The sequence below is a fragment of the Vidua macroura genome, chromosome 6 (genome assembly GCF_024509145.1).
Source record: "Vidua macroura isolate BioBank_ID:100142 chromosome 6, ASM2450914v1, whole genome shotgun sequence".
NCBI lineage: Eukaryota > Metazoa > Chordata > Aves > Passeriformes > Viduidae > Vidua > Vidua macroura.
In genome coordinates this window covers 47,400,315-47,427,341 of record NC_071576.1, presented here as the reverse complement: position 1 = coordinate 47,427,341, position 27,027 = coordinate 47,400,315, and the positions used below count along the sequence as shown (strand labels likewise).

At 46.6% G+C, this 27,027-nt stretch overlaps 3 protein-coding genes and 1 long non-coding RNA gene across 9 annotated transcripts in view; 3 read left to right on the top strand and 1 right to left on the bottom strand.

Moving 5' to 3' along the window:
- Positions 1–3,049, top strand: part of CD151 (CD151 molecule (Raph blood group)) — a 42,834-nt gene extending 39,785 nt beyond the window's left edge. The window contains exons 8-9 of the mRNA XM_053981287.1: positions 55–141; positions 911–3,049. Coding sequence (XP_053837262.1) covers positions 55–141; positions 911–970 — 147 coding nt within the window. The 3' untranslated portion in view covers positions 971–3,049. The remainder of the gene's footprint in view (positions 1–54; positions 142–910) is intronic.
- An 11,504-nt stretch (positions 3,050–14,553) lies between these two features.
- Positions 14,554–17,556, top strand: LOC128809366 (uncharacterized). The gene is made up of 4 exons (XR_008437702.1): positions 14,554–14,616; positions 15,908–16,013; positions 16,194–17,104; positions 17,328–17,556. It is a non-coding gene; the product is annotated as an uncharacterized LOC128809366 (long non-coding RNA).
- Positions 17,557–17,857: 301 nt separating this feature from the next.
- On the bottom strand, positions 17,858–21,364 carry POLR2L (RNA polymerase II, I and III subunit L). Of its 2 annotated transcripts, none has more exons than XM_053981288.1 (3): positions 21,256–21,364; positions 20,945–21,052; positions 17,858–18,318 (listed from the first exon to the last, which is right to left on the bottom strand). In XM_053981288.1, exons 2-3 carry the CDS (start codon positions 21,037–21,039, stop codon positions 18,210–18,212), a joined length of 204 nt encoding a protein of 67 aa, XP_053837263.1. In that variant the 5' UTR covers positions 21,040–21,052; positions 21,256–21,364; the 3' UTR covers positions 17,858–18,209. The 2 variants fall into 2 exon arrangements, with proteins under 2 accessions (XP_053837263.1, XP_053837264.1); XM_053981289.1 differs by lacking the exon at positions 21,256–21,364 and adding an exon at positions 21,153–21,239.
- Positions 21,262–27,027, top strand: part of TSPAN4 (tetraspanin 4) — a 413,364-nt gene continuing 407,598 nt past the window's right edge. Inside the window, exon 1 of one of the 5 annotated variants that reach the window (XM_053981277.1) lies at positions 21,262–21,438. Coding sequence is in view for 2 of the 5 variants with exons in the window: in XM_053981259.1 (XP_053837234.1) it covers positions 21,423–21,438 (16 nt within the window). In the remaining 3 variants the exon portion in view is untranslated. Of the gene's footprint in view, positions 21,439–21,576; positions 21,674–27,027 lie in introns of those variants that run through there. The other 4 variants (XM_053981259.1, XM_053981253.1, XM_053981283.1 and 1 more) reach the window with 4 other exon arrangements.

The following is a 27,027-nucleotide window of genomic DNA, read 5'->3' as shown; positions in this document are numbered from 1 at the left end:
GAGCAAGAGTTTAAAATGAAGCTGATTTTCCATGTCCCTCCTTTCACCCTGCAGAGTGGTTGCATTACCAAGCTGGAAAACTTCATTCAAGAGCATCTGAAAATTATCGGGGCGGTGGGCATCAGCATTGCTTGTGTGCAGGTAAAAAGGGCTGAGGGGAGTTTTGGGGTACTGGGCAGAAGTTGAAGGAACTCCTGAGCTTAGGGATGGAAAAAAGACATTTTATTGCTCTTCCCTGCCTGGCACGAAGTTGCCAGGTACTTCGGGGACCTGAGGATTCACCAGGTTCAAAGCAAAAGTCTTTGTGCCAGTCTGGTGAATTCCCTGCAGGTGACATATCCAGCAGGGCCGGGGAAGGAAGGAGTTGTTCTCCGGGCCTGTGGGAGGCCATGGCTCGGCAGTCCAAGGAAGCCCTCCTGTGGCTGTGTCCCATAACTGCCTGCCCTGCAGCAGGGACCTTTGCACCCGGGATCCTAAGGATTATCTCGAGTTACCCAGAATTTTTCCTTCAGCTGTGTCATATTGAAGAACAGCCCTGTGGGTGTTCAGTGATTTATGAGTGGGTGTTAAATCAAGGTGTAGAATGTGAATGTCTTGCACTCTCATTTTAAGAGGTAATGGCACAGGATATTCTGTTTTCATGATGCAGATGTGTCTGGGAGTTCCTCATCTTCCCCTTTGTTCTGGCAAGCAGCCAAATTACACTCCAGGAAGCTACTGGTGGTTAATTACAAGGATTAGCACAGATTGTTTTTTCCTGCTGCCTATTGCAAGCTCTGGGGTGTGTTATCCCCAGGCAGGAGCTGCCTGACACTCCAGTGTGGGTCTGAACTGTTAATTTGCAAGTTGCTGATTCCACTGCATCCAGTCTGTGGTTTTCATGTATTTCTTTCTTCCCTTTACACTGTAGATCTTTGGGATGATTTTCACCTGCTGCTTGTACAAGAGTTTAAAGTCAGAACCGTATTAATAGCTGTGAGAGCTCTGTTGCTCCCCCTCTGCCACTTCCCTTAGCACCTGCCAAACCTGACCACTTTCCACCACCACCACCACCACCAAAGTGTCTGTAACTTGAGTACTTGGCTTTGCAATTGAATGCCTTTAGAACCATGCACTGCCTTACCTGCCCCTCTGGGGAAAGCCACCCTCCTTGTTGTGTACAAGGCAGCCGGGAGTTCAGCGGGTCCTCTTCAGTGTCAAGAAACAAAATGCTGTGGATCTTCTGCTAGAAGCTTTAGCACAACAGTCCCTTGATATAACTACAAAGCAAGATTTATCCAAGGCCATTTCCCTTGAGGCTTCTCCTGAGCCAACACAAAGCTATCAGGATGCTGTAGAAGAATCGTGGTTTGCTCTCCTGAGAAGCGGCTCAGCAGTACTGGGCACTGGCTGTGAGGACAGATGATGGTTCTGCACTGAGCTGGAGCCAGAGCTGAGCTTCTCATATGTGGAAGATTTCTCTCTCCCTCCTGCCAAGTGTGCACCAATATCCTAAGACAGCTGTTCTCCGCCAGAGAGGATGCCTGCCTGGTTACTGGGGGCAGGAGCTACTTGCCCAGCTGACTGGGAGCACAACTTGGTGCAGCTGAAATCTAGGTGTGACAATCATGTTTCCAAGATGTTGTGGGTGCCTTAGGATTTCTCAGCAATGCTTCCTTCTCTTCCTTGAAGCCTCCTCCAACACAGTGCCATTAGGAGCCACAAGAGGCCTTTTGCTTCCTAACAGTTCTGGAGCAAAGATGATGGACTGCCTTTTTTGGGTCTAGTCTGTTTTATTGACTGGTTTCCATCCTGAGTGAGGACTCATTTCCACCTCCTTATTCCCTGATGAGGTTTGGTGAATAACTGGTCTTTTTGTGAGGCTGCCATATCTTGCTACCATTTGGCCTGCTCAGTTAGTGGAAATACCTTTTTCATCTGTTACATGTTGAGAGGTTCCCTTGGTTTGATTTTTCTAACTAACACCTCCAGGTTTACCTCCCTTGGCAGGAAATGGATATACACCAATGTTTTTCAGCCTCCAAATAGCTTGTTAATCAGCTGAGGGTTTTCTGGCTTTGTCTGAAGCTCACTTTACTGGTTACTGCCAAGAAAGTCAGGAGAGTCAGTTTCAACTAGTTGCCCCAGTGTACTTGGTAAATTGGTAGTGCTGGGTTAGCTGTTTGCTGCTGAGGAATAGGTTTTAATTAAATATTGTCTCTGCCCTGGGGTCCTGGACACACACAGGACACAGACATTGCCATGGACTTGGTGCCAGCAGGATCATAGCCTGAATTCACAGGATCTTGTGTTCCTCTTGTCTTGTTCTCTCCTTCCTTGTATGCCTGTTACACTCATGAAGCAGCAGAAAGGGGAGTTTCTGAGCAGTGAAGACAAGCTCAGACCCTTCATAAATAAATTTCTTCCCTCTTCTGGCCTTTTAGCAGTGCTGGCTGAGCCCCTGACAGCAGATAGCCAACATAAGCAGAACATCCAGACCAGTAAAGGGTCTTGCAGCATTGTGGGGGTTTTGGTTCACACAGCAGAAATCGTGGACTGGCGCTAAAGGGTGACACATTAAAATTCAGAGCAGGTCAATCTGAAACTCCTCCATTATCAGTCCTATGAAATAATCCTCAACTAATGCAGAATGAGACTTAGAGGAACTGAGGTGTATCCTTGGTTCCACAACAGTAAGAAAGAGAGGAAAGAAATCTAAATTATTCTGTAATGATCTAAAGGAGAAATTTCTAAATTATTTCTTGTTTTATAGTAGAGTTCCTTAACAAGTATTGACTACTAACTAAGAGGAAAATATGGAGCATGTTGCTTGAAGCAATATTTCTGATTTCTTAAATATATCTTCATAGCTGCCTTTGCCCATTCCCTTCAAACACATTGTACAGGGTTGGGAGAGGCCAGGAAGAACGAGACATAAACAGTAAGTTGGCTTTTGTCCACTGAGTTGTTTTATACTTTTTCTCTGTGTAACAATATTCATCGCTTTTGTGTTTTTTCTAACCCAGTTTAAGTTGCTGGCCAATAGAAAAATAAAGCTTAAGACTCTGTACTGACTGTGTGTGGCACAACTGAAGGGCTTCCATGAGCCAGATGAGTTCTCTGGCTTGCTGCTGAGGAGCCAGCTCCTGGAGAAGATGAATGAAGGGACCAAGCAGGGAAGGAAGCTCGGGAGAATCTGCTTCACATCCCTGCCCCTGCCAGCCTGGTTATGATGTGTTGTGGGGTGCTGCAGGCTGCTCCCCCCTGAGAGCTCAGGGTGCAGAACTCAGGGGTTGCTCAAGGTCACAGGGGTTACTTGAGGTCATTTAGGCTTACTTGAGGTCATTGGAGTCCCTGTTGGGGGTTACTTGAGGTGATCGAGTGCCTGTTAGGGGTTACTTGAGGTCATTGAGTCCCTGAGAGGGGTTCTTGAGGTCACAGGGGTTACTTGAGGTCATTTGAGTCCCTGGTAGGGTTTACTTGAGGGCATTTGAGGTTCTTATAATTGATGAAGGGGTCAAATGAGAACACGGGGTTTAATTATTATGAGCTCGGGCCTAATGAGAAGGTGCAGTTTGGTGTAATGGATCAAAAGCTGCCAGTGCAGTCCAGGGGAGCCCAAGTCCTCAGGGTCACCCAGTGGCCTGCAGTGTCACCCATTATTTGCCCTCTGTCCTGTCAGGGTAGTGTCAGGGGTTGTTATTAGCTTTATTATTATTTATTATTAATTAGTAGTATTAGTTTATTTTATTAGTGTTTATTATAATCTGTAAGCATTAGCATTTATAGTATTGGTATTAGCTATTAATACAATTATTAATAATTCTACTATTGGGATCTGTTAAATTCTATTTACAATATTATGTTTTAGGATCCAGTAGTATAATCACCTATTGCAACCTTAAAACTATGATTATTTATTAGAATGAATAGCACATTTGTTAGTATTGATAGTTATTAGCGTATTATTAGCTGCCACAGGGGTATAAAAGTGTCCTGTTGGAACCTCCATGATTTTGACGCGACCAGGGGCAGGTCAAGAAGCGGGAGCAGACCGATGCCGTGTTCCATGGTCATCCTTCGGGCTGTAGGGGTGGGGATGCCCCGGGACGCGCTCCGCGCCGGCGGTGTCCCCGCCCGCAGTGCGGGGCGCGGCCGCGCGGTGGCGACGGGGACGCGGCGGTGTCCCAGCCCCGCAATACCGCACGGGAAGGGAAGGGAAGGGAAGGGAAGGGAAGGGAAGGGAAGGGAAGGGAAGGGAAGGGAAGGGAAGGGAAGGGAAGGGAAGGGAAGGGAAGGGAAGGGAAGGGAAGGGAAGGGAAGGGAAGGGAGCGCCGCGCCTTGCAGCCCAGCAAAGGGCCCGGCTCTCAGGCTGCAGCACCGCACTGCTCACGAAAGACAGGTTGACAGCTTGACCTGGCCTGCGCTGGGCTCTGAGCGGAGATTTCTGCCAAAAACACCCGCAAGCGTGTTTGCCTGTGCAGGGGAGACAGAGCCGGCTGGCTCGGGAGCGAGCAGCGTCCCGCTGCGGGACTGCTGTGCATTCCTGGGATGCGCTGGGAAAGACAGGAATGTGACTGTGTACACTTACGAGACTTCCTCCCAAGCCCCATTTCCAGGAGAAGTGAGTTGAAGGTGGAGCACAAAACGAGAAGGAAGGGTTGTCCTGGTGCCTTCTATGTCCTTAGGAGTGCAGTGTGGCCACAGCCACCCCTTCTCAACCCCAGAGGGAAATTAGCACCCTTCCTGCAGTATTGTCCTGGGGTGGTGTCTGGGACGTCTGGAGCACAGTGTTTCCAAGCATGAAGCTATTGCTTTAAAGTGATTTCTCTTTCTCTTTGAAAGGGCTTCTGCAGTGTTTGTGCTCAAGGTGTAGCTGCCATCTTACAGCATCCCCACAGCCTCAGGTCTCTTGGGTGCTTCCCCCTCTCTGGAGACAGGAGTACAGGCTTGTCTTGCTTTGGACCTGGAGATTTCAGCCGTGCTAATTGCCCTTTGCAGCAGTTAGCTCAGCCCAGGGCCTGTGCTCCTGGGTTGGCCAGGTGGTCAGCACAATTTGCTCAGGAATAAAGGGGAAAACAGCTGTAGTGGTAAGCAGTTTTTGCAAAGGTCCAACTTTGGGCAGTTACTCTGTTCCTGCTGTTTCAAACAAGATGAGTATTATGCTCCCCTGCAAGGCTGCTTTTAACCCTCAACCAGTTCACAGACATGCCATTTCTTCTCCTGCCGTTTAAATGGGGGAATTTTCCCCCTAGGGAGGCCTTGGTGCCCCTTTCTTTTGCCATTTATGAAGCCTCCCTTCAGTGGTGATTGCAATGTCCTTGTTTTCCTGATGGGCTGGGACTGAGCATGGCTGCAGCAGTGGAGAGAAAGTTGAGGCTCAGGCAGTGATACTCTCCTCCCTGGTGAGATAGGACAAATACAGCCTGCTTGGGAAATGGCAAAGGGGAATGCTCTCTCATTTCCCAGCTGGCCACGGAGGCAAAAGGGAGCAGATTCATGTGGTGCCTTCAAAGATGATAAATTCCTTGTGGGGAGGGAGCACAATGCTCTCAAACAAGCTGTAATCGTATGAGCATCAAAGATGCTGATACCCCCCCAAATGCATTCAGTGACTCATTCCAAGTGCACCATTCTGGGGATCTCAAGTCCTCTTAATGCTCTGCAAAGGAGGCTGCTCCTCCTGCGTGCCGGCATTAACAGAAAGGAAGCTGCAAGGGCTGAGGCCATCAGGATCAGCAGCTTTCCCTCTTCTGATTACGGCTCCTCTCTGCAAAAATGAGCTGCTGAGCATAAGGCATTTCCAGACTTCATTTTTCTGTGTAGTGAACTATGTTGCTGACAAGAGCAGAGCAGTTTCTACCCACATGGAGTGTTGGGACAGCCCTGTGCCCTGGCAGGGCCTGATCCTGCCACCCGCTGCTCTCTCCCAGCATTGGGACAGCAACAGCCAACCCTGCCCCCTTGCAGTCCCAGATGTGACTGACGGCTGTCACATGTGTCCCTGGCAGCCATGGGGGGACCGTGACGGTCCCACTGAGCCCTTTGCACCCCTGGGGTCAGAGACAACCAAAGCAGGCACTGACACCAGGGTGCAGAGGTGTGGGGTGATGCTTTATAGCTTTGGCCTTATGTGCGTGTATGTACATCTGTAGATTCCTGCCACGCTGGAGGATTTCCACTGCTCACAAAAACCCTTTCAGGTGAGGTTTGTATTTCTTTGCTCAGAAAGGCTGGAACCCCTTTACCCGAGAAGTCTGACACTAGAAAAATGTGCTTGATCCTTCCAGACTCATGGTTCCCCTCTCTCTCCTCCCCAGTTCCTGGGAGAGCTTCCTGTTTAATAACCTTTTTACCCTCCCAAGCAATCTTCAGTGGCTACTTGCTTTCCCATGTTGTTTTGCATACTTTGATTCTTTGCTGCCCATTTTGGGATGCAAAATTAAGCAATAATAACCTGAAATGTGAGGCACCAGGCTCAGGTTTTGGACTTCAGCTGCTATCTTTACTCCTGGAGGATGTCAGCTCAGTTCCCTCCAGACTGAAATAACAGCTAATCTCACTACAAAATGACATCTGAAGGCATGTTCCTCCACACCCAGCTCTTGTGGTTCTTCTCTTGCTTCCTCTTATATACTGAGCATCATCAGGACCTATTTTATATTCACCTAAATTAAATCTTGTCCCATTTAAATGTGCCCAACTGTCCAAGGTATCCCAGGCTAATTCACATTTTGTCCTTGTGTTTTCCATCCGTCTTCCATCATTGTTCCACAAACATGGTCAACATTATAATCTATTTCCTTTTCCTCCTTCCTCCCTCTCCCACTGCCCTTTTCCAGGGTTTTAATAGCAGCCAGTTAAAGGATGATGTGCTCTGTCCTCTGCTGAATGCCTTGTGCTCTGCAGAGGGGCTCATGAGTGATTCAGTTGTTTAGGCTCTAGCTGGCTGTTGTGGCAGGATTACTCAACAGAAACAGAGGTTTGTCTACAGTTCCAGATTGAAAAATCCTGAACCCCAAAACAGGGAGCAGAGCCCTAAATAATGAAACAGTGAAGAAGGTTGCATATGTATTAAATACATTTTTCATGTGTATTTCACAGTTCACTTACCACAGGTAATGTCACGGTATCAGGCTATTAAAATCATAGTTCCAACAAATATGGGCTCTTGGCCCCCTTTACACCAAAAAAAAGAACTCTGCCTTCAGGGAGTGAACTGAATTTAAACAAACGTGGGCGAGAAGAGGCAGCATTTCACAAGGAGAGCAGTGCATTGGTGGGGATGTGGTTACGGTTCTGACTGGAATACAGGAGTTGTGTCCCCTGTCTGCCTGGATGCTTGAGGACACCTCTTGTAGCAGGGTTTTTGGCAGAGCTCATGACCCCTTTGGTGAGATGAGCAGCTGCTCAGATTTTGCTGGGACTGGTGTTGGTGTTGAATGGAATGGCAGAGCAGACAGCAGTGCAGTAAAAGTCCATCCTGCACCTCCTGAGTGAGAGCTGAGCTCCTTCTCACCTTCGAGCCCCGCACCAGGGCCTGCTCAGCACGATGGACAAATTAATTCCTAACAGTTTTTCCGTTTCCTTGTCCTCTTAGATTGAAAATTTCCTTTTAGTGCCTATTCAAGCTGTGCCAAGCTCCACAGAGCCCCAGCTGCAACTGCACCTCCTCAGCTCTGTCTGCAATGTAAGTAACGATAAAAATACAGCTCCAAAGGAGTTATGACCCCACAAAACTGCTGAACTCTGGTGGCACTCCTCTTCTAAAACCATTCTGGTTTAGAATCACTCATTTTTTTCTGGTTTCACATAGCCTGGAGCTTGGAGTAAACTTGATTTTGTTCTTGCAGGCAGAGGTTTCTGGAACGTGGATGCCAATACCTTCTGCTCTCCACGCACTGCTACTCTTTTTTTCACTGCTTTAGGATTCAGAGTCTTTCTTAGAGACAGGGTCCAAGGATGATGCTTGTCTCCCTGGGGAGGACCAGGTGCTGCCAGCCTGTGGGTTAACTGGCAGCAGGAACTAGATTGGAGCAGAGAGGCTGTTTGGGATTTGGGGAGAGGGAGCCAGTTCCTGCTTCACCTGCTTAGAGCCAGTTCAGGGGAACAAGTTTTTAATACCACTTTTCCCCAGGAACTGATCTTGGAGGAGGCAGCAAGCCACAGTCCCCTCAGGTGCTCCCACCTGCCCCACACACAGACCCTGCAGGTAGGGTTAGCCTGGCTGACATCACCTTCTGGGCAGGGGTCAGGAGCAATGGGCTCTAATTAAAGCAATTATGATTTTAATAAGGCATAATTGAGCTAATAGCTTTTTTTTTTCCCCAGTCTACATCCTGGATAACCTGAAAACCAACCTGTGAGCTTGTTTTTGGGGCTTGTAGGAGGCAAACACTCACCCCTTGTTTCCTCCAGCTAATTAATCCTGTCTCCAGTCCTACTAGAGGTGGCAGGAGATGGCCCTGGTTGCTCTTAATGAAGTTAGTTCGTGCCTGAGGGTTATTTGAAGGCTTGAAGCTGCTCCCCAGCATCTCTTTGCAGGGCTGGGTCTTTCCTTCTGCTCCTCTAGTCTAGAAGGAGAGGGCTCTGGAACCAACCATGTGGTGGCAAATGGGGAACAACCATCCTTCCCAGCCACCAGGGTCCTGCCCCCGGGCCAGCCAGCAGGACGAGCTCTATGCTGATAGAGGCTGGGAAGCCTGGCAGGCTTAGTTTGGGGCTCCTGTTTGCAGCACTGACAAAGCTGAGGCTGGGGAATCACTGCAAATGAAGTCAACCTTAGACCTGGATCTGAGTTCTTTGTGGTGGCCCAGATCTTGGTGGGAATGCTTCTTCCCACTGGAAGGCTGGTGGTGGCCGCCCTCTCCCTCAAGCCTCCTTGCACCAGTTGCAGTGGCAGCTTGGTGGTGACCCTCTGGGAGGGGCATCTGCCAAAGGCTGGGGATGAGCAGCAGAGCCAGGACCAGGCACTTGGCACCTGGCCCAGCACCCTGTTCCCAAGCTGTCCCTGATGGTTGCTGAGGTCCACCGCAGCCACACTCTTCTGCCCTCACAGGCAGCTCTCAAAAGCATCTCAGCTCTCTCTAGACATCCAGCCCCAGTCATCTGGTGGGATTAAATCCAGCCTGTATTACATCTGCCTAAAAGTTTTCTGGGGACCTGGGGCTCAGCTGCTCCCTGGAGTACCATCTCATGGTGTCTCTGTAACACAGGTACCAACACGATTTTAATACAACTTTTTAAAGTATGCATTTGTATCTTGTAAGCCCTTGAATACAGCAGAGTCCCTTTTATATTGAAATTCAGGATTCTCAATAACATTTTATTATGAGGATTGCTATTTTTGGAATTGCTGTTACTGTGTTATGAACAAGGCACCTAACATCCTTCAATATGAAATCATTAAGGGCACAGCAGAGTTCATTACAGGGGCATTTCTCTGGATTAAGAACAAATCAATACCACACACTAATATCACAGCCTGCTACCTGACTTTGGTTGCAAATAGCACATCCAGAGGCAGATGCTCTTCTTTTGGCCTCTTGTGCTCTTCTTCCAATATCTTATTTACTGTTTTCCCCCAAGCTGTTGTGATGGATTTATGAGCAGACAAAATCCAAAGGTTGTTTTTCCTTGAGCTACCTGAATATTGTAGGTTTTAAAATAAAGAAGAAAGAAATAGCCAGCTTAAGTTTGTGATATTGCAGTAACCTCATATGTAATATGATTTCCCTGCTTCTGGAACTTGGCTGAGGGAGCTGGGGTTGTTTTGCCTGGAGAAAAGGAGCCTCAGGGGTGATCTTAATGCTCTTCACAACTGCCTGGAAGGAGGTGGTAGCCAGGTGGGGGTTGGTCTCTTCTCCCAGGCAACCAGTGACAGGACAAGAGGACACAGTCTAAAGCTGTGCCAGAAGAGATTCAGGTTGGACACAGGGAGGAATTTCTTCACAGAAGGTGATTAGACACTGGATTGGGCTGCCCAGGAAGGTGGTGGTGTCACTGTCCCTGGAGGTGTTTAAGGAAAGACTGGATGTTGCACTCAGTGTCACGATCTTGTTGACTTGGGGAGTTCAGTCACAGGTTGGACTTCATCCTCCTCACATATCTTCCAACCTAATTGATTCTGTGAAACCCCCTGGATGTATACAAGGGGGTGAAGGCTTGAAGTTCTCTCTGTTTATGTTTACTTGATCACATTTAGAGTTTACAATAAGTTTCAGATGGTTTGAGTTAGGAATGCACCTGTGGGAGGCGGGATGGGAAGGAAAATGGATGATAATTTATAAGAAGTCTCCAATAGAAGGAAGAGCTCTGCTGTCCAGGTATTGCCCTGGACAGGTATATGCCCTGGAGAATTTCCTTCTTTGTGGAGATGTGCCCTGTTTGAGATGTGAAAGCAATAGGAGTTTGTTGGCCTCTTGGACATGCTGCCCTGGCTGGGGGCAAGGGGGTGAGGGTAAACACCACTGTTGTGGTGAGTTTGGCCCCAGCCACCATGAAAGACCTTCAATCAGGCAGTGCATGACCTGGGTTGAAGGCTCCAGCTTTGTTCTGGACAACACAGATCCCAGTCCTGGACCTGTCCCAAAGCAAGTTTGCCCATTGGTGGTTTGAGATGAAAGCAGGTGTTTAACTGTGGGGATGCCAGGCTGGCAGGAGTCACCAGCTGCCCTGGCTATTGCTCAAACACCAGGAACCATATCCCAAGATGTCTCTGGCTCTAGCTGAAATGGAAATTTCTCCCTGGTGCTGCTCACAGCTCCTGCAGCACCACATCCATTTGGTTCAGTAGCAGCTCAGGTCGCTGACATGAAAGCTGCCATGGCCAATGGCATCTGTTTCTCTTTATTTATTAGAAGCAATTTTTCATCAGTGGAATTTAATTATTAGTATTTTGCTTTTAAAAATGTTGCTTAATGGAGGAAAGCAGCCATTTGTCTAGGCTGCATTTAATGCTGAGTGGATCCAAAGGGGCTTTTCTTTAAGCTGTTTTGACAATAATATTTAAAAAAAAATCAAATTGGTGAAGTGTGGAGCTGTAGGCCATCTTTGTAATGATCTGAAGCACTCAAGCCCTTATTAACTTAATGCTTTCATTTACTAGCTCATTCCTGGAGGAAGACCTCCTAGTCAAACTGCTATTGCTTTTTAAAAAAACTAAAGTTAGTAATTGCTTCAGTGGCATATCTCATTACAAGGAAAGGCCTACAGCCTAGAGCAGCACTCATCTGATTTTTGTTTCTAAATTTTCCAGGGGAATTTCAGCAAAACCTCTTTTATACCTCCAGCCCAAGTGTTAGCTATTGCATTGCTGCCTATACATTTCTAAACTCAACTAAAAGTTCTGAATTCCCACTCTCTTTGGAAATGGGAGGCTTGAGGGCTTGGCTCTACGTGTTATGGTATTGGGGAGGAGCTGGGCAGAGCCCATCAGCTGGTGGGTAGGGGCTGCTCAGTGCTGGGAGGAGCACATCCCATTTCATCAGGACTTTAGCCCCGAATAGGTGTCACTGCTCTGATTACCCTCTACCCCCTTGCCCTTGTTCCATAAAGTGGACGCTTCTCCTTCTCCCTCCTATCACTGCCTGGGAAGAAGCACACTTTCACACACACTGCTGGAAGGAAGACTTCATTAAAAAGGAAAAAAAGAAGGGGGGGGAGGCACTTTAAGGCAGCTTTCAATAAATAGCTGGGGATAATTGGGCTTTAGCTGTGTTCTTATAAACCTTCTGGATTGGTGGGTACAGTGATGCTTCTGATCTCTAAATTGCTGCAACAGCTCAGAGCAGCAGCTTTCCATCAGCAGTTCCCACAGTGGGCTCTGCTTAGTGTCAAAAAGTGATTTGAAAAAACTCTAATTAAAAATATTCCATTAGGATTTGAGGATATATGATAGGGGTTGCTGATACGAATGCAAGAAGACACCAGGGGTTGGGTGAGGTTAGGCTACTCCTTGTTGCTCATCTCTGATGGTTTCTGAAGAGTGGGATGTGCCATCCCAGAGGTTCTGAAAGGGAAACTGAGGCATTGCACTGGTTGCTCAAGGCTCACATTAACTAGCCTGTATGTTCTTGTCAAGGCCTGTCCCTGAACACACACCATGAGCTGGAGCCTTTTTCTGTCTTTGAAAGACACAAGCAAGGTGTTATGTAGAGATGGGCAAAGGGAGTCTCTGCTGCTGCTGTGGACCAGCCTGAAGAATGCAAATAGAGAGTGGAATAGGATGGACCCAAAGTACTTCAGGGAAGATTCCCATTGAGCTTCATGCACTTGGAACGAGTCTCTGAAGAGATGTTGGCAAGGAAAGTGACATTTAGGTAATCTCTGAAGAAATTCAAAGCTTGTAGATACAGCTGTGGTGAACCACTAGAAATTGTGGAAAGCAGCAGCTCACAAAAGGTCAGTATCTAAAAGTGGGTGTTGAGCACAGCTGTCCTACTTCTGGCACTGATTTATTCAAAGTTTTTTTAGAAGTATTTAATGTCTTGGAGTTCTCTGATGAGACTTGCTTTTAAAAGAAGGAGATGTGATTTCCAAAGAGAGAGTATTCAGTATTTATTCTTCCTTTCTCTAAATCCAGCTTGTGGGATGGGCAGTGTGTTAATTCAAAATCATTGGTGCCCACTGAATGGCTTGACCACAGCCTTTTCCATTTGCTTTGTTAACTGCCAGGGTTCTTGAGCTCCCTAAAGTCTGTGGGCTTTTAGCATTTTGTCAGCTGTTCCATGCTTTTCTTTGATATTTAGTTGTTCATCTTCTAAAGAGCAGGAAATAATGAGCCCATTTTATTAAAAAACTTGCATCGTATTTGGGAGGGATAAAGAAGGGCTTTCCTGCATGAATTTTCTGGCTTGGCTGTTACAAGACTCAGTGTTAAACACAGGAGCAGGTGTATCCTGAGAGTAATTGTGGAGAAACCTATGTGGTGCTTGGGATCTCAGTGGCTTCACCCCTGCTACCTGTGCCCTACAGCCAAAGACAAGGTGTAGCTCACCACAAAGGATGACCGACACACTCTGGAAGGTGTGTCTTCGTGGAAAAGGAGAAATTAGATTAGGGGTGCAAACCCTAACATTTTCTGCATGAATTGTCTCTACATTCCCTATATATTTTTGGAAGGGAATGTGAAGGAGAAAGCAATGAGGGTTTAAACAAGACTTATTCCCATGTGAATATTGTGCTGCTTCCAAACACCAGCCCGAAGAAAAGCCTTCCAACTGCCCCTGCGTGGCAGGAGTCACTGCAGCTGAAGGTACCTTACCTTTTATCTTCTTCTATGGCCTTATGTGCTAGAGGTGCACATGGCTGAAGTCTGCAGCAAGATCTGAAAGTTCTTTGAGTGCCTAATGCTTGGGCACCTCAAAGAGCTTTTCTTAGCAGAACTTAACAAAATGAATTAATCCTGGACACCTGAGTGGTGTAGGGCACCACAGGTTACCAGGTCATTTTAAGTCACATAAGTTAATGAAAAGACTCCAACAGACTTCAGTGGGCAACACATCAAACCATCCAGCACGGCAGAGTCAAAGGCTTGGCCACATGCTCCCTGCCCTGGGTTTTCAGACATCTTTATTGTACTGTCCCCACTGAGCAATTAAAAATGCTTTCTCACTGACTGGAGGACCTGAATAAAAATTGGGGCTGAAAGGAAAGCCACAATGTAAATCATGGTGCAAATTCACTGAAGGGGAAAGCAAATCTGTGTTCATATTCTGGGCAGTCAGAGCCAGGTGGAAGCAACATTATCATGGAGATGTTAGAAACTATTTGGAATTACACTGATTCTAGAGGAAGATAGGTTATTTGGTTCCAGTTTTGTTTGCTTTTTTTTTTTTTTTTTTTTTTTTTTTTGGCAGGGCAAGGATTAATTTTTCTTGTAGGGCCATTTGCAGGGAAAGACGTAGCTCCTGTTCTGGATTCTCAGAGATTGTTATCAAATGTTGTTATCAAATTGTTATGAAATGTAGCTTTGTAGCCACAGGGCTAGTTAGACATCTTGATGGAAATACACTGCTATGGGGGTTTGTGTAATGGTTTTAATCAGGATTTTGAGAGTTTTCATATTTCTTCATATAGACAAGAAACACATACAAGAAGTCAGACTTTAGTATCTAATTCCAGACTGCATTTAGGGAAAAGTCATGGGAAGAACAAAAGCCCAGCACACATCTCAGTAAATCACCTTGGGGCAAGACCCTCGCAAGAGGTGGTTTTTCAGAGCAAAATTCCTTTTGAGATATAAAACCTGAGGCTCATTACAGATCAGCACAAGAGCATTTCACTTCCTTCCTGCAGATGGACTCAGAATTATGATCAAGAGGGTTTTTTTGTTTAAAATTGCCATTTCAAGAAACATAAAGCTTTCCGAGCACACACAGCTTGGTGCTGATGCTCCAGGTTGAAGCAGGGCGCTGAGCTCCACAAGCAGTTCCTCTGTACTTCCATGACCTCAGCTCCCACCGTGTGTCACAAGCAGTGCTTCGTTATTTCGGGATGATTGTGATGTATGAAGGGAGGCTGTGGCTTGGGTGACAGAGGGTCTTCTGTCACACTTCTAATTTTGACTGCTCGCTTTCCCAATACCAGGTGTGCTGGCTTTGGCTGGGCTGGACCTAATTCTCTTCACAGAGGCTGGTATGGGCTGTGTTTTGGATTTGTGCTGAACACGGGGTTGGTAATACAGAGATGTTTTTGTTATTGCTGAGCAGGGCTCACACAGAGCCAAGGCCTTTTCTGCTTTTGGTACTGCCATGCTGGGGAGGAGGCTGGGGTGCCTGGGAAGGTGGGAGAAGACACAGGCAGGACAGGTGACCTCAACTGACCAAAGGGATATTCCAGGCCAAATTAAATCAGTATGTAAAGTGAGGGGTAAAAAGGGGGAAACATTTGAAGTGGTGCCATTTGTCTTCCCAAGAAACTGTTACATCTGATGGGGCCCTGCTCTCCTGGAGACATCCAAACACCTGCCTGCCCATGGGAAGCAGTGAATTAATTCCTTGTTTTGCTTTGCTTTGCTTGTGTGAGCAGCTTTTGCTTTCCCTATTAAACTGCCTTTATCTCCACCCACGAGTTTCCAGCTTTTACCCTTCTGATTCTCTCCCCAGAGAAAGTCGTTTCTGCTGGTGGGAAATGAGGGAATGGCTGTGTGGGGCTTGGTTGCTGCCTGGGGTTAAACCACGACCTGGGTTAGTGTGAGCCCTGCAACAGCTTTTCAAGACAGATTTGAAAAATTTCCAAAATGTTTTACATGTAAAGTGAATAAGTGACTGCAGAGGAGTGGTGGGATTTTTGTATTTTTCAAAAACTTTCAAACTGACAAAATTCTCCATGTAATTAAGGACTGCATATTCACTGCCATTTTTCTTCTTTTTTTCCCCACTGCTGCCTATGTGTTGATTTTGTTAAGGGCTTCTTTTTCTGGTTGAGGGAAAACTGAGGCTTTTTTATTTCTTTTGTGTATACACGTCTTTTACATTGTCTTGAAAAACTGTAGTTGTTGTGAGCATGTTTAATGGCTCTTCCCAAAGACATCTGGCAGGTTAGAAAGCAGATCCAATACTCTTATGTTATTAACCACTGCAGAAGGTAGCACAGGGGAAGTGACAGCAAAAAGGGAATTACTTTTCTAGTTACCAATGAGCAGGGGTGAAAGATGGGATTTATAGAAATCCATTGAAAATTTCAGACTCTCTACAAAAGGATTTAAGCTCTGCTCCTGCTCCTAACCCTCCCAAGGAACAAAATTCTTGAGATAATTTTTCACATGATCATGATTAACTGTAGTCTTTGCCACATTACAGAAATGGCTTTTTTTTGGTTAATGCTGCATTTGCAAACTCCTGGGGAAAAGCTGTGATGCACACAGGGTCTCAAGGGCTGCATGAGCTAATATTAGAGCCTGCTGTGACTTAGTCTTGCTGCTCAGGTGTTTTTGCGGCTCCATGAGTAGCATCTGTCTGAGGGAGTGATACCAGACTGCCATTGGCTTCCACTGCACCCTGGTTTTGAGAATAGTAATGAGAGCAACCAAGGTGGGTTTTTCTTATTCCTTCACATTTTTTGAACGAGGTCTGCTGTGTTTTTGCAGACTGCATTGTCATTATTAAGTATTTAGGAGCCATAACTTTTAATATCAGACAACTTGGCACCCGCTTTGAAAAGAAACATGTTATTCTAAAGCAGAAAATGAGATTAGAAATTTGCTTTTGCAGATAGAAACCAAGTCCTGTCAGCTCATCTAATCCAGTTCCTTGGCAGTGATGCAGGCCAGCTTTCTGCACGGCATTCCTGCATGGCTGCCTCTGCCAGACGTTCCCGTCTGGGCTGCTGCGCTCCCAGTGCGGCTCGCGGAGCGAGTGCGGGGCCTGCTGATGGATCTGTGAACAGGCTGGCACGCAGGGCTGTCACACCCCGCTCTGACAGGGAAAAGCATCCTACATGAGTTCACTTGGGAAACGTCATCCTCTAGTTCAGTGTCCCTTTTACAAAAAAGCCTGAGAGAGAAGGGAAGAGCTTTTTTTGGTTTGTTTTTATAAAGTGTGTTCAGCTTGCTAATACAGCAGGCATGCAGAACATAGCTACCCAACCAACTATGAAACAAATGCTAGAATTAATTGCTTAAATCTCTTTGCATTAGGGTAAAGCACAGGTTTTAAGATGTCTTCGGTGAAGAATTGCTGAATATGAGAAACATCTACTACTGTCTTGTAGTAAATTGAAAAGCAAGTTCAAGTGTAAGGATTGGTTGGGTGATAGCCAAAGGCAAGCAGCAGTCCTGCCTCTTGTTTTGTGAGACAATCTGGTTTTAAGCTTTGTGGGTACAAGTTTGACCCAGCACATTAAATAAGCACATTTAATAATGACTATTTCTGTAAACCCAGGGTTTGTTCAAACCAGATTCTTTGTACTACAAAAAAGAATCCACAGAGATACTTCTTACCCTGCAGCTGATACATGAGTGCCAAAAGTTTAATTGCACCAAAGAGCAACAGACTGCATCCTAAGGAATTATCACCTTTTCCAGCCCATTCTCTATTGGGCTGCTGTAATGATGAACTAATGCTGCATTTGCATGGATTCCCAAACCTGCACAGGTGTAGGAATGGCCCTCCTTCACTTTCAGGTAAGATGGGTGTGTCTGCCTGTGGACACACCATGCACCTTCATGCATGGCAAAAAACAGAGTGAAAACATGATCCAACTCATAAGCTGATAGTGCAAGCAAAAGGTGAGACCCTGGGGCATGGTCAGTGCCTGTCTTAGGCCCCAGGGCATGGTCAGTGCCTGTCTGGATGTAGGTGACCTTTCCCAGCCCTGCAGCTCCAGCTGCCCTCTCTCTGTTTCAGCCCTTCTCTGTCGGGCCAGGCAGCACCGCAGCACACGCGCAGCAACATGAAGTCACTGACACGATGAGCGGTGGAAAGCGTTTGTACCAGCCACAGAGGGGTGCAGGTGCTTGGCAGCAGCAGCACTTTGATCCTGTTCACACCAGCATGCCTCAATTCTCACATCTAGTGCTCTCCGTGGAGACACTCAGACATGTTTTGCTTAAATGAAGGCACTGCACCATCTGAATCACTGTTTTTGTGATACAGCAGCCCCAGTGTCTGGTAAGGATTGGGGTAGAGAACACAAGTTGACTTTAACTGCGGTGGGAAGCAATCTCTGCGGGCTCCAGCAGCTTTCTGGAGCAATGCCTCAGAAACTTACCCACTTCCATGTCACTGGAACCACAGTTCAGTCCTGTGTTTCTAACCCATGCCTGCCTAGTATAGGACACTGAACTGGGTATTGGTATTCAGCAGTACCTCTAACCTTAAGGTAACCAGCAAGATCCAAGCATACACTTTACTTTATCCAGAAACTGTAGGAAGGATACAAGGAAAAAACCTCCTTTATTTCAACATTTTAATGAAATATAATAGTTTTTCTACATGGACAAACATTTGGTTTTACTAGCAGAAGCATCTAGAAGTTCACAACTCCAAACATGGATTTAAGAAGAAGCATCCAAACTTTTAATCTCTAGATCTTGTTTAAGTGGACTTCATCATTCCTTTGTTTCCTTGAAAGAGGTTAGTGGCTTGGGGCAGTATTTTATCCAGAAGATAAACATCTCTTGATGGTTGCACTACAGTTGGCTTTCATCCTTTACTGCCTGAAGTCCAGTTTCAAGTTTAAATTAGAGATACGTTCCACATGGCTTGCAGCACAGTGCTTTTTCCATCTCATTTCTCCAGGGGTGCATAATTCAAAAGCTTCTCAATCAGATCCACATGGGCAAGGAGCATTCTGCGGCAGCAGTATCTCTTCAAGCCAAGGGCATCCAGGGCATCTCTATTAACAAACAACAATAAAAAAACATAACAGATGAAGTGAGTCAGAACCATGTGTAAGCGTTTCCTAAGCAACACACTGATTACTTTGAGCTCAGTCATGGAAGAAAATTTGTTTGCAGTTCAAAGACAGACAGAAATTCAGCATGTCCCGTTAATGCCCTTTTCCACGTAGTGCTGTTGAGTGTGTTTGCCTATTCTCCAGCTGGCCAGAGCACAGGATATGCTGCTGAGAAGGGTCCCCCCCAGCTGCCACCGCTTTCAGACGGCACTGTTTTAACATGTTTCTGTAAACTGAGGATGATTCTTGTCTATTTCACAAGATAAATTTAAGATCTGAGCCACGCTAAAAAGGTGAGATATACAGAAACTAAAATAACTCGGAACACAACCTCCCCCACACAGGGATGCTAATTCTGAGGACGGCTACAATCCTTCCCAGCTCCCATGGGAGAAGGCACTCAGTTATACAACCTGCCCCCCACATACATACAAGTAAGTAAGTGCAGACTGGTCAGAAATCAGTCTTTCCACTGAATTCCTTCAGAGTGACTGCTCCAGATTCTTATGTTTGGGTAGAGGATGTTGAGTCATCCTAGCCTGAACCACTGCAGGTGTTTTCCAAGGCTGTGGCTATCAGACCTCTTAAAGGTCACGATACTACCATGATATTTAGCTGCAACCTATGAACCATAAATCCAGTCTGATACTCCTTCAGAATGTGACATTTGTGAGACATGCCTGATCTCAGGTTTATATGATGATACTGATATAATGCAGTGCAATAAAGCGTTTGCTCAAAACAAACTTAATTTCCTGGAACTTGTAATTCTCCTGTAGGAATAGGCCAATGGATACTTTTCTAAAATACAAATGACTGAAAGGAAGCCTCTGCCTAAGCTGGACCATGGTAAAAGGTTGTTTGGCTTCAAGGAGTGCAGTCTAACTGCAGGAGCCAACTTCCAGCAGCTTCTCTGATGTCATTCAGTCCTTGCAACTGTTGATAGTGCAGCAGGGCTGCTCGCTCTAGGACAGCACCTGCAAAACTTGTTTTAGAGAAGTATAAGAACACTGTGGGCATTTTAAAGAATGTTTATAGATAACATCACACGATGCCTCAAGTTTCCAAAACACTTGAGAACAAAAGCATTTGATGTGTGTTGATAGGTAAATTTTAAAAGCTAGCTGGAGAGTTCTGAACTCTCATATGCAGTTATCAGAGATGCAAAATACTAACATTAATCACAATTTCCAAAGTCATACTATATACTTTAAGACAACTTTAGTTGCATTTGTCTTTTCCTCCAGCTTCCAAGGACTTGTGGAAAAAGAGCACAAAGGGACAAACAGAAAGGTGTGGGTGTATTTTTAACTACTGAGTCTTCAGACAAGTTTTCCCATTTTGTCCATCCACCATTAACAGTGATTCCAGTACTGCACTGTAAGATTTTAGCTGTTTGATATCTGTAAACTCTACTTCTTACAACACCATGATTGCATTAGTTTGAACAAGCACCCCAGAATCAAGCCAGTGACCACAACAATTGTTTTCAAGTGAGCATTTGTCAATGACAACACAAAACTCCTATACAAAAGCAGAGGAACAATAAAGATAGGGAAAATATTAAAATGTAATGCCTAGAATATATGTCAGAAGCTCTATCAAAAAAGTCCTGGTAAACTGTAGTATGAGTGAAAAATAATTAACAGCCCATGGTATTGAAATGCTTTTAACCCCATATATGAAATAAATAAACTTACATGTAAAAACTATTAGGATCCCCAACCACTTGAATGAAACCAAATTATTTGCTTTCTACTTAACATCTACTTTCTACTTCAACGTCACGTAAATTTCTCTTTCACCCCTCTGAGCTGCAAACATCCATGGTTATTTTTTTCTGTTTCATACTTAAACTTGATGAAAGTGTATTTCTCAAGTTTTCTTCTCAAAGCTTTTGAGGTAGTGTCACCATAGTTAAGGCTCTCGAACTATTAGCAGAAACTCTGGCTATGCAAAGGATGCACAAACTCCTTAACACAGAGTTGTCAGGACTATCAGTAGGGTATCTAAAGCAGTTAAAACTTCTTTCTCCACCAAATCAGTACTTAAAAATAAGGTTAGCAACCCTGGGTTAAAATGCTTAAAAAAAAAAAACCAAAAACCTAAAAATGCTAAACAGTTCTTACACGTGTAACTTTTTTTCCTTCTCTCCCTTTAAAAAACTGATCACGTTGGTGTCAAACTTGGGTATATGGAACGGGAAGGGAAGAAACAAGCAAATGCGTATAGAGTTACATATATGGGAACATTTTGGGTGCAAGGGCCATCACTTGGCAACTTCCACATTACTGCCCTGAAAGATTCAATGGGGAAATAAGTACTTTGTGCCTACTGCAATTTCAAACTTTTGGTTAAACGATCTCAGAATGTACCTGTAGTTTTTAGCCTCCTACGTCTCTTTTATGACGCCACGACCCTGCACTTGTGCCTCTGGCCCTGCCTTGCCAGGGAGGTTGGACGAGATGATCTCCAGAGCTTCCTTCCAACCCCAACAGGTCTGGGATCTTATGCACCGTGTACTTCACCCAAGGCGTGAGTCGAGCAACACAGAAACAAAACTCACCCTTCCGTGTACTCCGCCTGCAGAAGGCCAAGGTAGGCTTCCCACTTGTTCCCCACTATTTTGCCGCACGTGAAGCACCTGACCGGGATGATCATTTCTGCGCCGTGGCTACAACGACACAAACACCGCGTCAAAGCCCTGCGCAGCGACCGGACACCGCGCTCCGCCACCCGCGCTCAGGACTGCGCTGCCCCGCGCCGGCACGCACCACCCTGGCGGCGGCTGTGGGGTGCGGAAGCCCGGTCCCGAGAGCTCCCTGGAGGCGAACGACCGGCCCCAGCCCCGGCCCCGGCCCCGATCCCGCCCGGCACCTCTGCGGCCCCGCGAGCGGCTCCCACCGCGCGGCTCCTCCGCTGCCGATGGCCGCCGACCGCTGGCCGCCACCACCACGCCCGGTCGGGGGAAACCGCGCCGCCGCCGGCCGGCCCGACACAGCGGGCAAGCGGGTTGAGCGGCCCTACTCCCCTCTGTGTACTTGATGGTAGCAGCCCGCGGTACGGCGTCCCCGGCGGCCCAAGAGAGGGCGCGCGCCCGCGCGCGCGGGGGGGGTGGGCTCGCGACGGCGCTGGGCGCGCGGCGCGGTGAGTGGCAGCCGGGGCGCCCCGAGCGCTGAGCGGCAGCACCGCGACCGCCCCCGCGCCGCCTCCTCCCGCCGCGCCCGGGCGGGCACTTGTTGCATTGCGAGAGGGCTTCGGCAGCGGGTGGGCTTCTTATCCCATCCTGGCTGAGGTACCGCAGCGGGAAGCGCAACTGGTGGTTGCGGCGCGGCAGCCGCCCGCCCGCTCTGGCGGAGGGGTGAAGGGTGGGCATCCCGGCGGGCAGGGCTGAGGGATGAGCCGGGGCGCCCCGAGGCAGCCCCGCGTTCTTCCGCGCCGCGGGCAGGGGCGCCAGCGCGGTGTATCCTTCGCTCCCCCGGGGCAGGGGAACGGGGGGCGGTGGGACCCGCCGCTGTCGCCGTGTCGCGACCCTGTCAGCGCAGCTTCGCGGCGTCGCTCGGGGCTCTTTGCCCGCGGTTCGGCGGCTCCCTCGGGCGGGAGGCGGCGGCACAGCCCGGCGCACAGCCCGCTCCCGGCGCTGCGGGGCTGTGCCGCGGCTCCGTACAGCCTGGACAGGCGATGTCTCTCTGGTGGCACTCGCCCTCGAGCCCCGGCCGAGTTGCGGGCGCTGCGGTGGCTGCGGGTTTCCGAGAGTTTCCAAACTCCGGGGCCATCTGGGACGCGGCGCCGTCCCGTTAGCTCGCGGTGCTGCTCCGCCCTGCTGTGACCTGTGCGCGGCTGAGCTCCCAGAGGTGTGCGCTGCCCCCGGGTACCGCCTGCTGTCGCGGAGGTGCCCGCGCCGAGAGGAGCCTTTCGGCGGCGGCCGCGGCCCCTGCCCCGGCCCGGGGGACAGTCAGCGGCTGGCTGCGGGCAGCGCGACCGGTCCCGCTGGGCACCCGCGCCGGGGAGCTCTGGTGGCAGAGGATAATGCATCTTACTCGCATTTCCTTAATCTAAGGATTGGGGAAGCATTAGGCACGGGATGTGTGTGCTTAGCGGAGGGAAGCGTGCTGTGATGGGTACAAACTTTGGGGACAGGCACCGCTGTTCTGGAGACTCTGGGATGAAGCATTCCTCTGTCAGTCCTTATTGCTCTCTCGTTTCAGCGTTAGCGTTATGCTAATTGTCCTTAGGAGAGCAGAAATTCTCCCAAAGTGTTATTATTTTCCAGCTAAAGTATCTGTGAGTTGATACAGTGCACAGCGCAGAGCCATTAATGTCAGGCATATAAATAATTGTTTCTTAATGCACAGCTTATGTTAATACGTCTTTTGTGACTATTTTTTGAACGACTGGATTATTGACCCTCTGCACAGAAATGCCAGACCTAACATGAACCATAAAAAAGCAAATAGTTTTGTTTTAATAAATAAGGGCTTGAGGTTGAAAGCATTTTTACAATTCTATTGCTAGTGAAAAGACAGTAATTTTTGCAGTCGCAGGAATAATTATGCGCAGTTGTGAATGAAGCGAATTGACTTGGCATGGAGGGTTCATCGCAGGATGAACCTCCTGCGATCTCTAGATTATGATCATTATTGTTATTGTAGGCCAGTGGGAGCAAAACCATGTCTTTTTATCCTTTGATTTTCTTTCAGGGGTTGGAGGGGGTGGGGAGTTGTGAATTTGAAGATTGTGCTTTGATGCATTTTCAGTACCAGGGCTCCAAAGTAATTTTCTTACTGAACTATGTGGTAAAAGGCATTTGTGTTTGGAGATGGAAATTTGCAATTGAGAGTGAGAAAGAGGGGCTGGAGCTGGGCTTCATAGCTGAGCCACATCATTAGATATAGGTTAGCATTTTATAGCTGCCTTGTAGAAATGTGCTTGCTTATTTCTTAAAAACAAAACTGAACTTTAACTTTTGGACCTAGTTCACATATCTGACTTTGCTTAGTGTCTTTTTTTCAAAGCAAAATGTACTCGGCTTGTTTGCACGCCATTACTTTAACTTTGTCGTGTCTTTTCTGGGTAACCTGCTTTAGCTGGGTGATGGACCTAATGAACTAATAGGTCTTTCATGGCTGTAGCTGCTTTGATCCTAGAAATTGTAAAGATTTTTATGAACTTTGACCTGGAGAGACTGCTACATACCAAAAACATCTTCTGCTTAATCTGACCATTTGCCAAGCTGCAGAAGTCTGTTTAGAAGAGCTGTGGGAGAATGTGCACACATGTGACTGTTTGGGAATTAGTCAGTGTTTTATGGGCTGTTAGCTCACGCTGATTAGGAGGACTGCAGCTTGAGCCATTTGTGGCATTGTCAGCTTTCCACTCTTGTTCAGGTGAGCTGGGTACTGATGGCACTCAGCTGTTAGTGTTTAGTGAAATTTGATCCCTTCAGCCATCTTTTTGAAGAGGGCGGAAAGAATTCAAGAACTGTGTCTCTTTAAGCATCCTTTGAAGAAGAATTGCAAGAATTGAAGTCCCAGCTCTTAGAACTAGAAGTACAACTCTTTCTCACAGTAAGTTCTTACCACATTTCTGGTCTCTTGCCACCTTCAATAAGCAGCAGTCCTCAAACTGCTGATTCTTTGGACCTTCAGGCAGCCTGCTGGTCAGAAAACCCACTGGAGCCCTCATCAGCATTAAGCAGAAGAGACTGCCCTGGAATTAATCGAGTTGAAGAAAGCTTGAGAACTCTGGGCTGCTTTCTTGATGTGCAGCTGGAGCAGCTTGAGCAGCTTCTGTCACGTGGGTTTGTTGTGAGGCAGTGTAGATAACACACCCACCTTCTTCCTGTGATCTGAACAACTTCTGAAAGCTGACAGTGTTCTGACCCACTGTCACTGTTGGGATGAGGCTCCTTCTTGGTAGTTTGTGGTGGATTTAGATCTGTAAAATGCAGCTAGGCATCGCTGCTCCATGGCATTGTTAGTGATGTATACTGAAATCCGAGGCTGGTGATTAAGGAGTAGACTCTGCTTCCTGTTCTCCCATCCACAAAATGCAAGGGAAAATATTGCTGCTTGTTTAGAAAACAAACAGAAATGAAGTCAGTTAAGTGACCTGGCGGATTGAACTACTCCTAAAATACTTCTGTAGTGGCCGTATGACCTCCTGCAGCTCATGCTGGCAGATTGTATCTTTTCTGACCCTGTCCCTGTAATTAGGGCTGGAGGAAAGACTTGTGGGATCTCTGCACTTGCACTGGTAGCATGAGAAACTGGTAGCTAAAAGGTATTTTTTACTTTGTTGGCTGCAGTAGGTCCGGTTTAGGTGTGCACTGTCACGAGTCTGGAATATTTTGACCTTTCACTACTTTTCACCTCCTGTTGTTTTTCCCCTTTTTCTGACTTTGCTTATTCTGTATACACTTCGATAATGACCAGAACTAAACACGTGGGTCTTTTAATATCTGACTTGCCAATGGTATTCAAGGGTAGTGAATTGTTATTTAAATATAGGACTTTTTACAACAGCTTTTCTGTGAAGGATTGTTTTAGTGCTATTGATCATGATGCAGACTTCTATAAAGCTGTGGGTAGCCCTGTTGGCCCTGCTTGGAGTTGAAAGCTCTATTCCCTGTTGCTCCCTGTGGTTATTTAGAGAAAGAATGTTGACAATTTTCTCTCCATCTCCAACTAACACTCAGAATCCTGTGCACAATGGCAGAAGTACTATATTCAGTGTTTTACTCCTTGAGGACCCAACGAGGCCAGAGAGGGAAGAATCCTAAGGGGAAGACTCACATGAATTGTGAAATGAGTGGTTAAATAGGACATTAGTCAGGAACTGAAATGTGAAATGGAAAGTTTAATGTATATAAATAATTTACATAGCAGTAGAGAGTCAGAGCAAGAGGGAAACATACAAAAACAAACATGCAGAATGAAGATTGGCTGTTACTTTTTCAGGCACATTTTCCACTCCAAGTTTGCTAAATCCTGCAGACATACTCCTGGGCTTTCTCTAGTCCTGGTTAACTACTCAGAAGTGTGTCATTCTTCCTATTCCACAAAGGGTGAAGGAAAGCGGCTCCCTCTGGAAGTCCTTCTTTCCCCTCTAAGGCATGAAGGCTTAAGGAGCGAGGAGTGGGATGAAATATAGATTTGTTTTCCCCTTGATTATTTTTTTAAAGTACTTTTTAGTGAATGACTTTCTTCCCCCAGCTCCACAGTGCAATTGGGTGTAGTGATGTGATGGTGGGGAGGTGGAGAGGGCCAAGGAGAGGCAGGGATGATGGAAGCAGGAAAGACTTATCTGCTCTGTAGAGCTCTGTGTTGTTGGTTGCCCCACACACTATTTAAGAGCTGCTCAGGCCCTTGGATTTAGTGAAACAAATACTGAAGCTGCTAAGCAAGGAGGAAATGAGGAGAAATCTCTCTAAGCTGGGGATGTGACTGCAGCTCTACTGTAATACCACACAAGCCTGATGCTGCTGATTTCATTAAAAGCATCATTCAGGACCTCAAAGCAGGTTTTAATACTTTATGTTTTTTTAAATATGCTGACCTTATCTGGTAAGCCTGTAATATTCATTGCAATGAAGAACAGCTGCTGCATAAATACATATATAATATCAGTTGCCAATTCTGTAAGCTGTGCTGAGACTGTGACTTGCTTGAAGTGGGGTTGCTATTAAAAGGCAGGTGGCAAGATGTTTATTTTGCACCTTGTTAATTGCTTGTTTTTTCTGCTGTAATTGGCTTCCTAATGGGGGCAGAATACATTTGGTTTTGCACACAAAGCTTCATTAGTGACAACTGATGGAACGATTCAGAAGGTGGGATTTAGATGAAATATATATATATATATATATTGAGTAACAGATGTCTCTGCTAAATAGAGTATATGAGGAAGTCCTGTAGATGGAAATGTTTTCCCATAAAATGATTTAAGATGTTCTAGTGTTAGGTATAAAGATCGCTGCCTATTACTTGAGAAGGGGGCAGAGGTGTTGTTATTTATGTTATTTTTGTAGGGCAGAGATTTTATTCTGCTTCACTAAATAGGAGTTAGGATGCTGGGATGGTGCTCTCTGCTCAGGACTCTTGGCATCCAGGTATTCATAGAGAGATCTTTGAGGATCTCTGTGGCATGTTTAGAGATTGCGCCTGCTGACAGACTGGGAGATGGTGAGCAGTGCTGGAATTCTGTAACTTTCTAAGCTTTGTGGAGCCATCCCTGTCTCCTGTGTTCAAGAGCTGTTCCACTGGGCCCTTGGAGGCAGGACATGGCTGTGGAAAAGCATAGCTGGACCATCCATGATCCTGGCTGTGCTTACAAGTGAGAGCTGATGTGGTGTTCTAGCTATGGGTGGATGCTCCACAAAGACAGTTCTTGTTTCAATAATGACTTTTTTTTTTTTTTTAATGTGGTGTAAGAGAGTTGTCTGAGAGTCATCAGGGTGGTCATCTGACACCATTGTGTTGGAGACCATGAACAGATTTTTGTGCTGTTCAGTTTAATATGCTCTTGTACCTGCAGAGGTTTTATGAAAATTTTGCCTGCTGTAGGTGAAAGGTGAGTGTACTTGTGTGTATGTATGCATGTGTATATAAAATTAATAATGAAAGGGTAAGATGACTCTTCATGGATATGAAG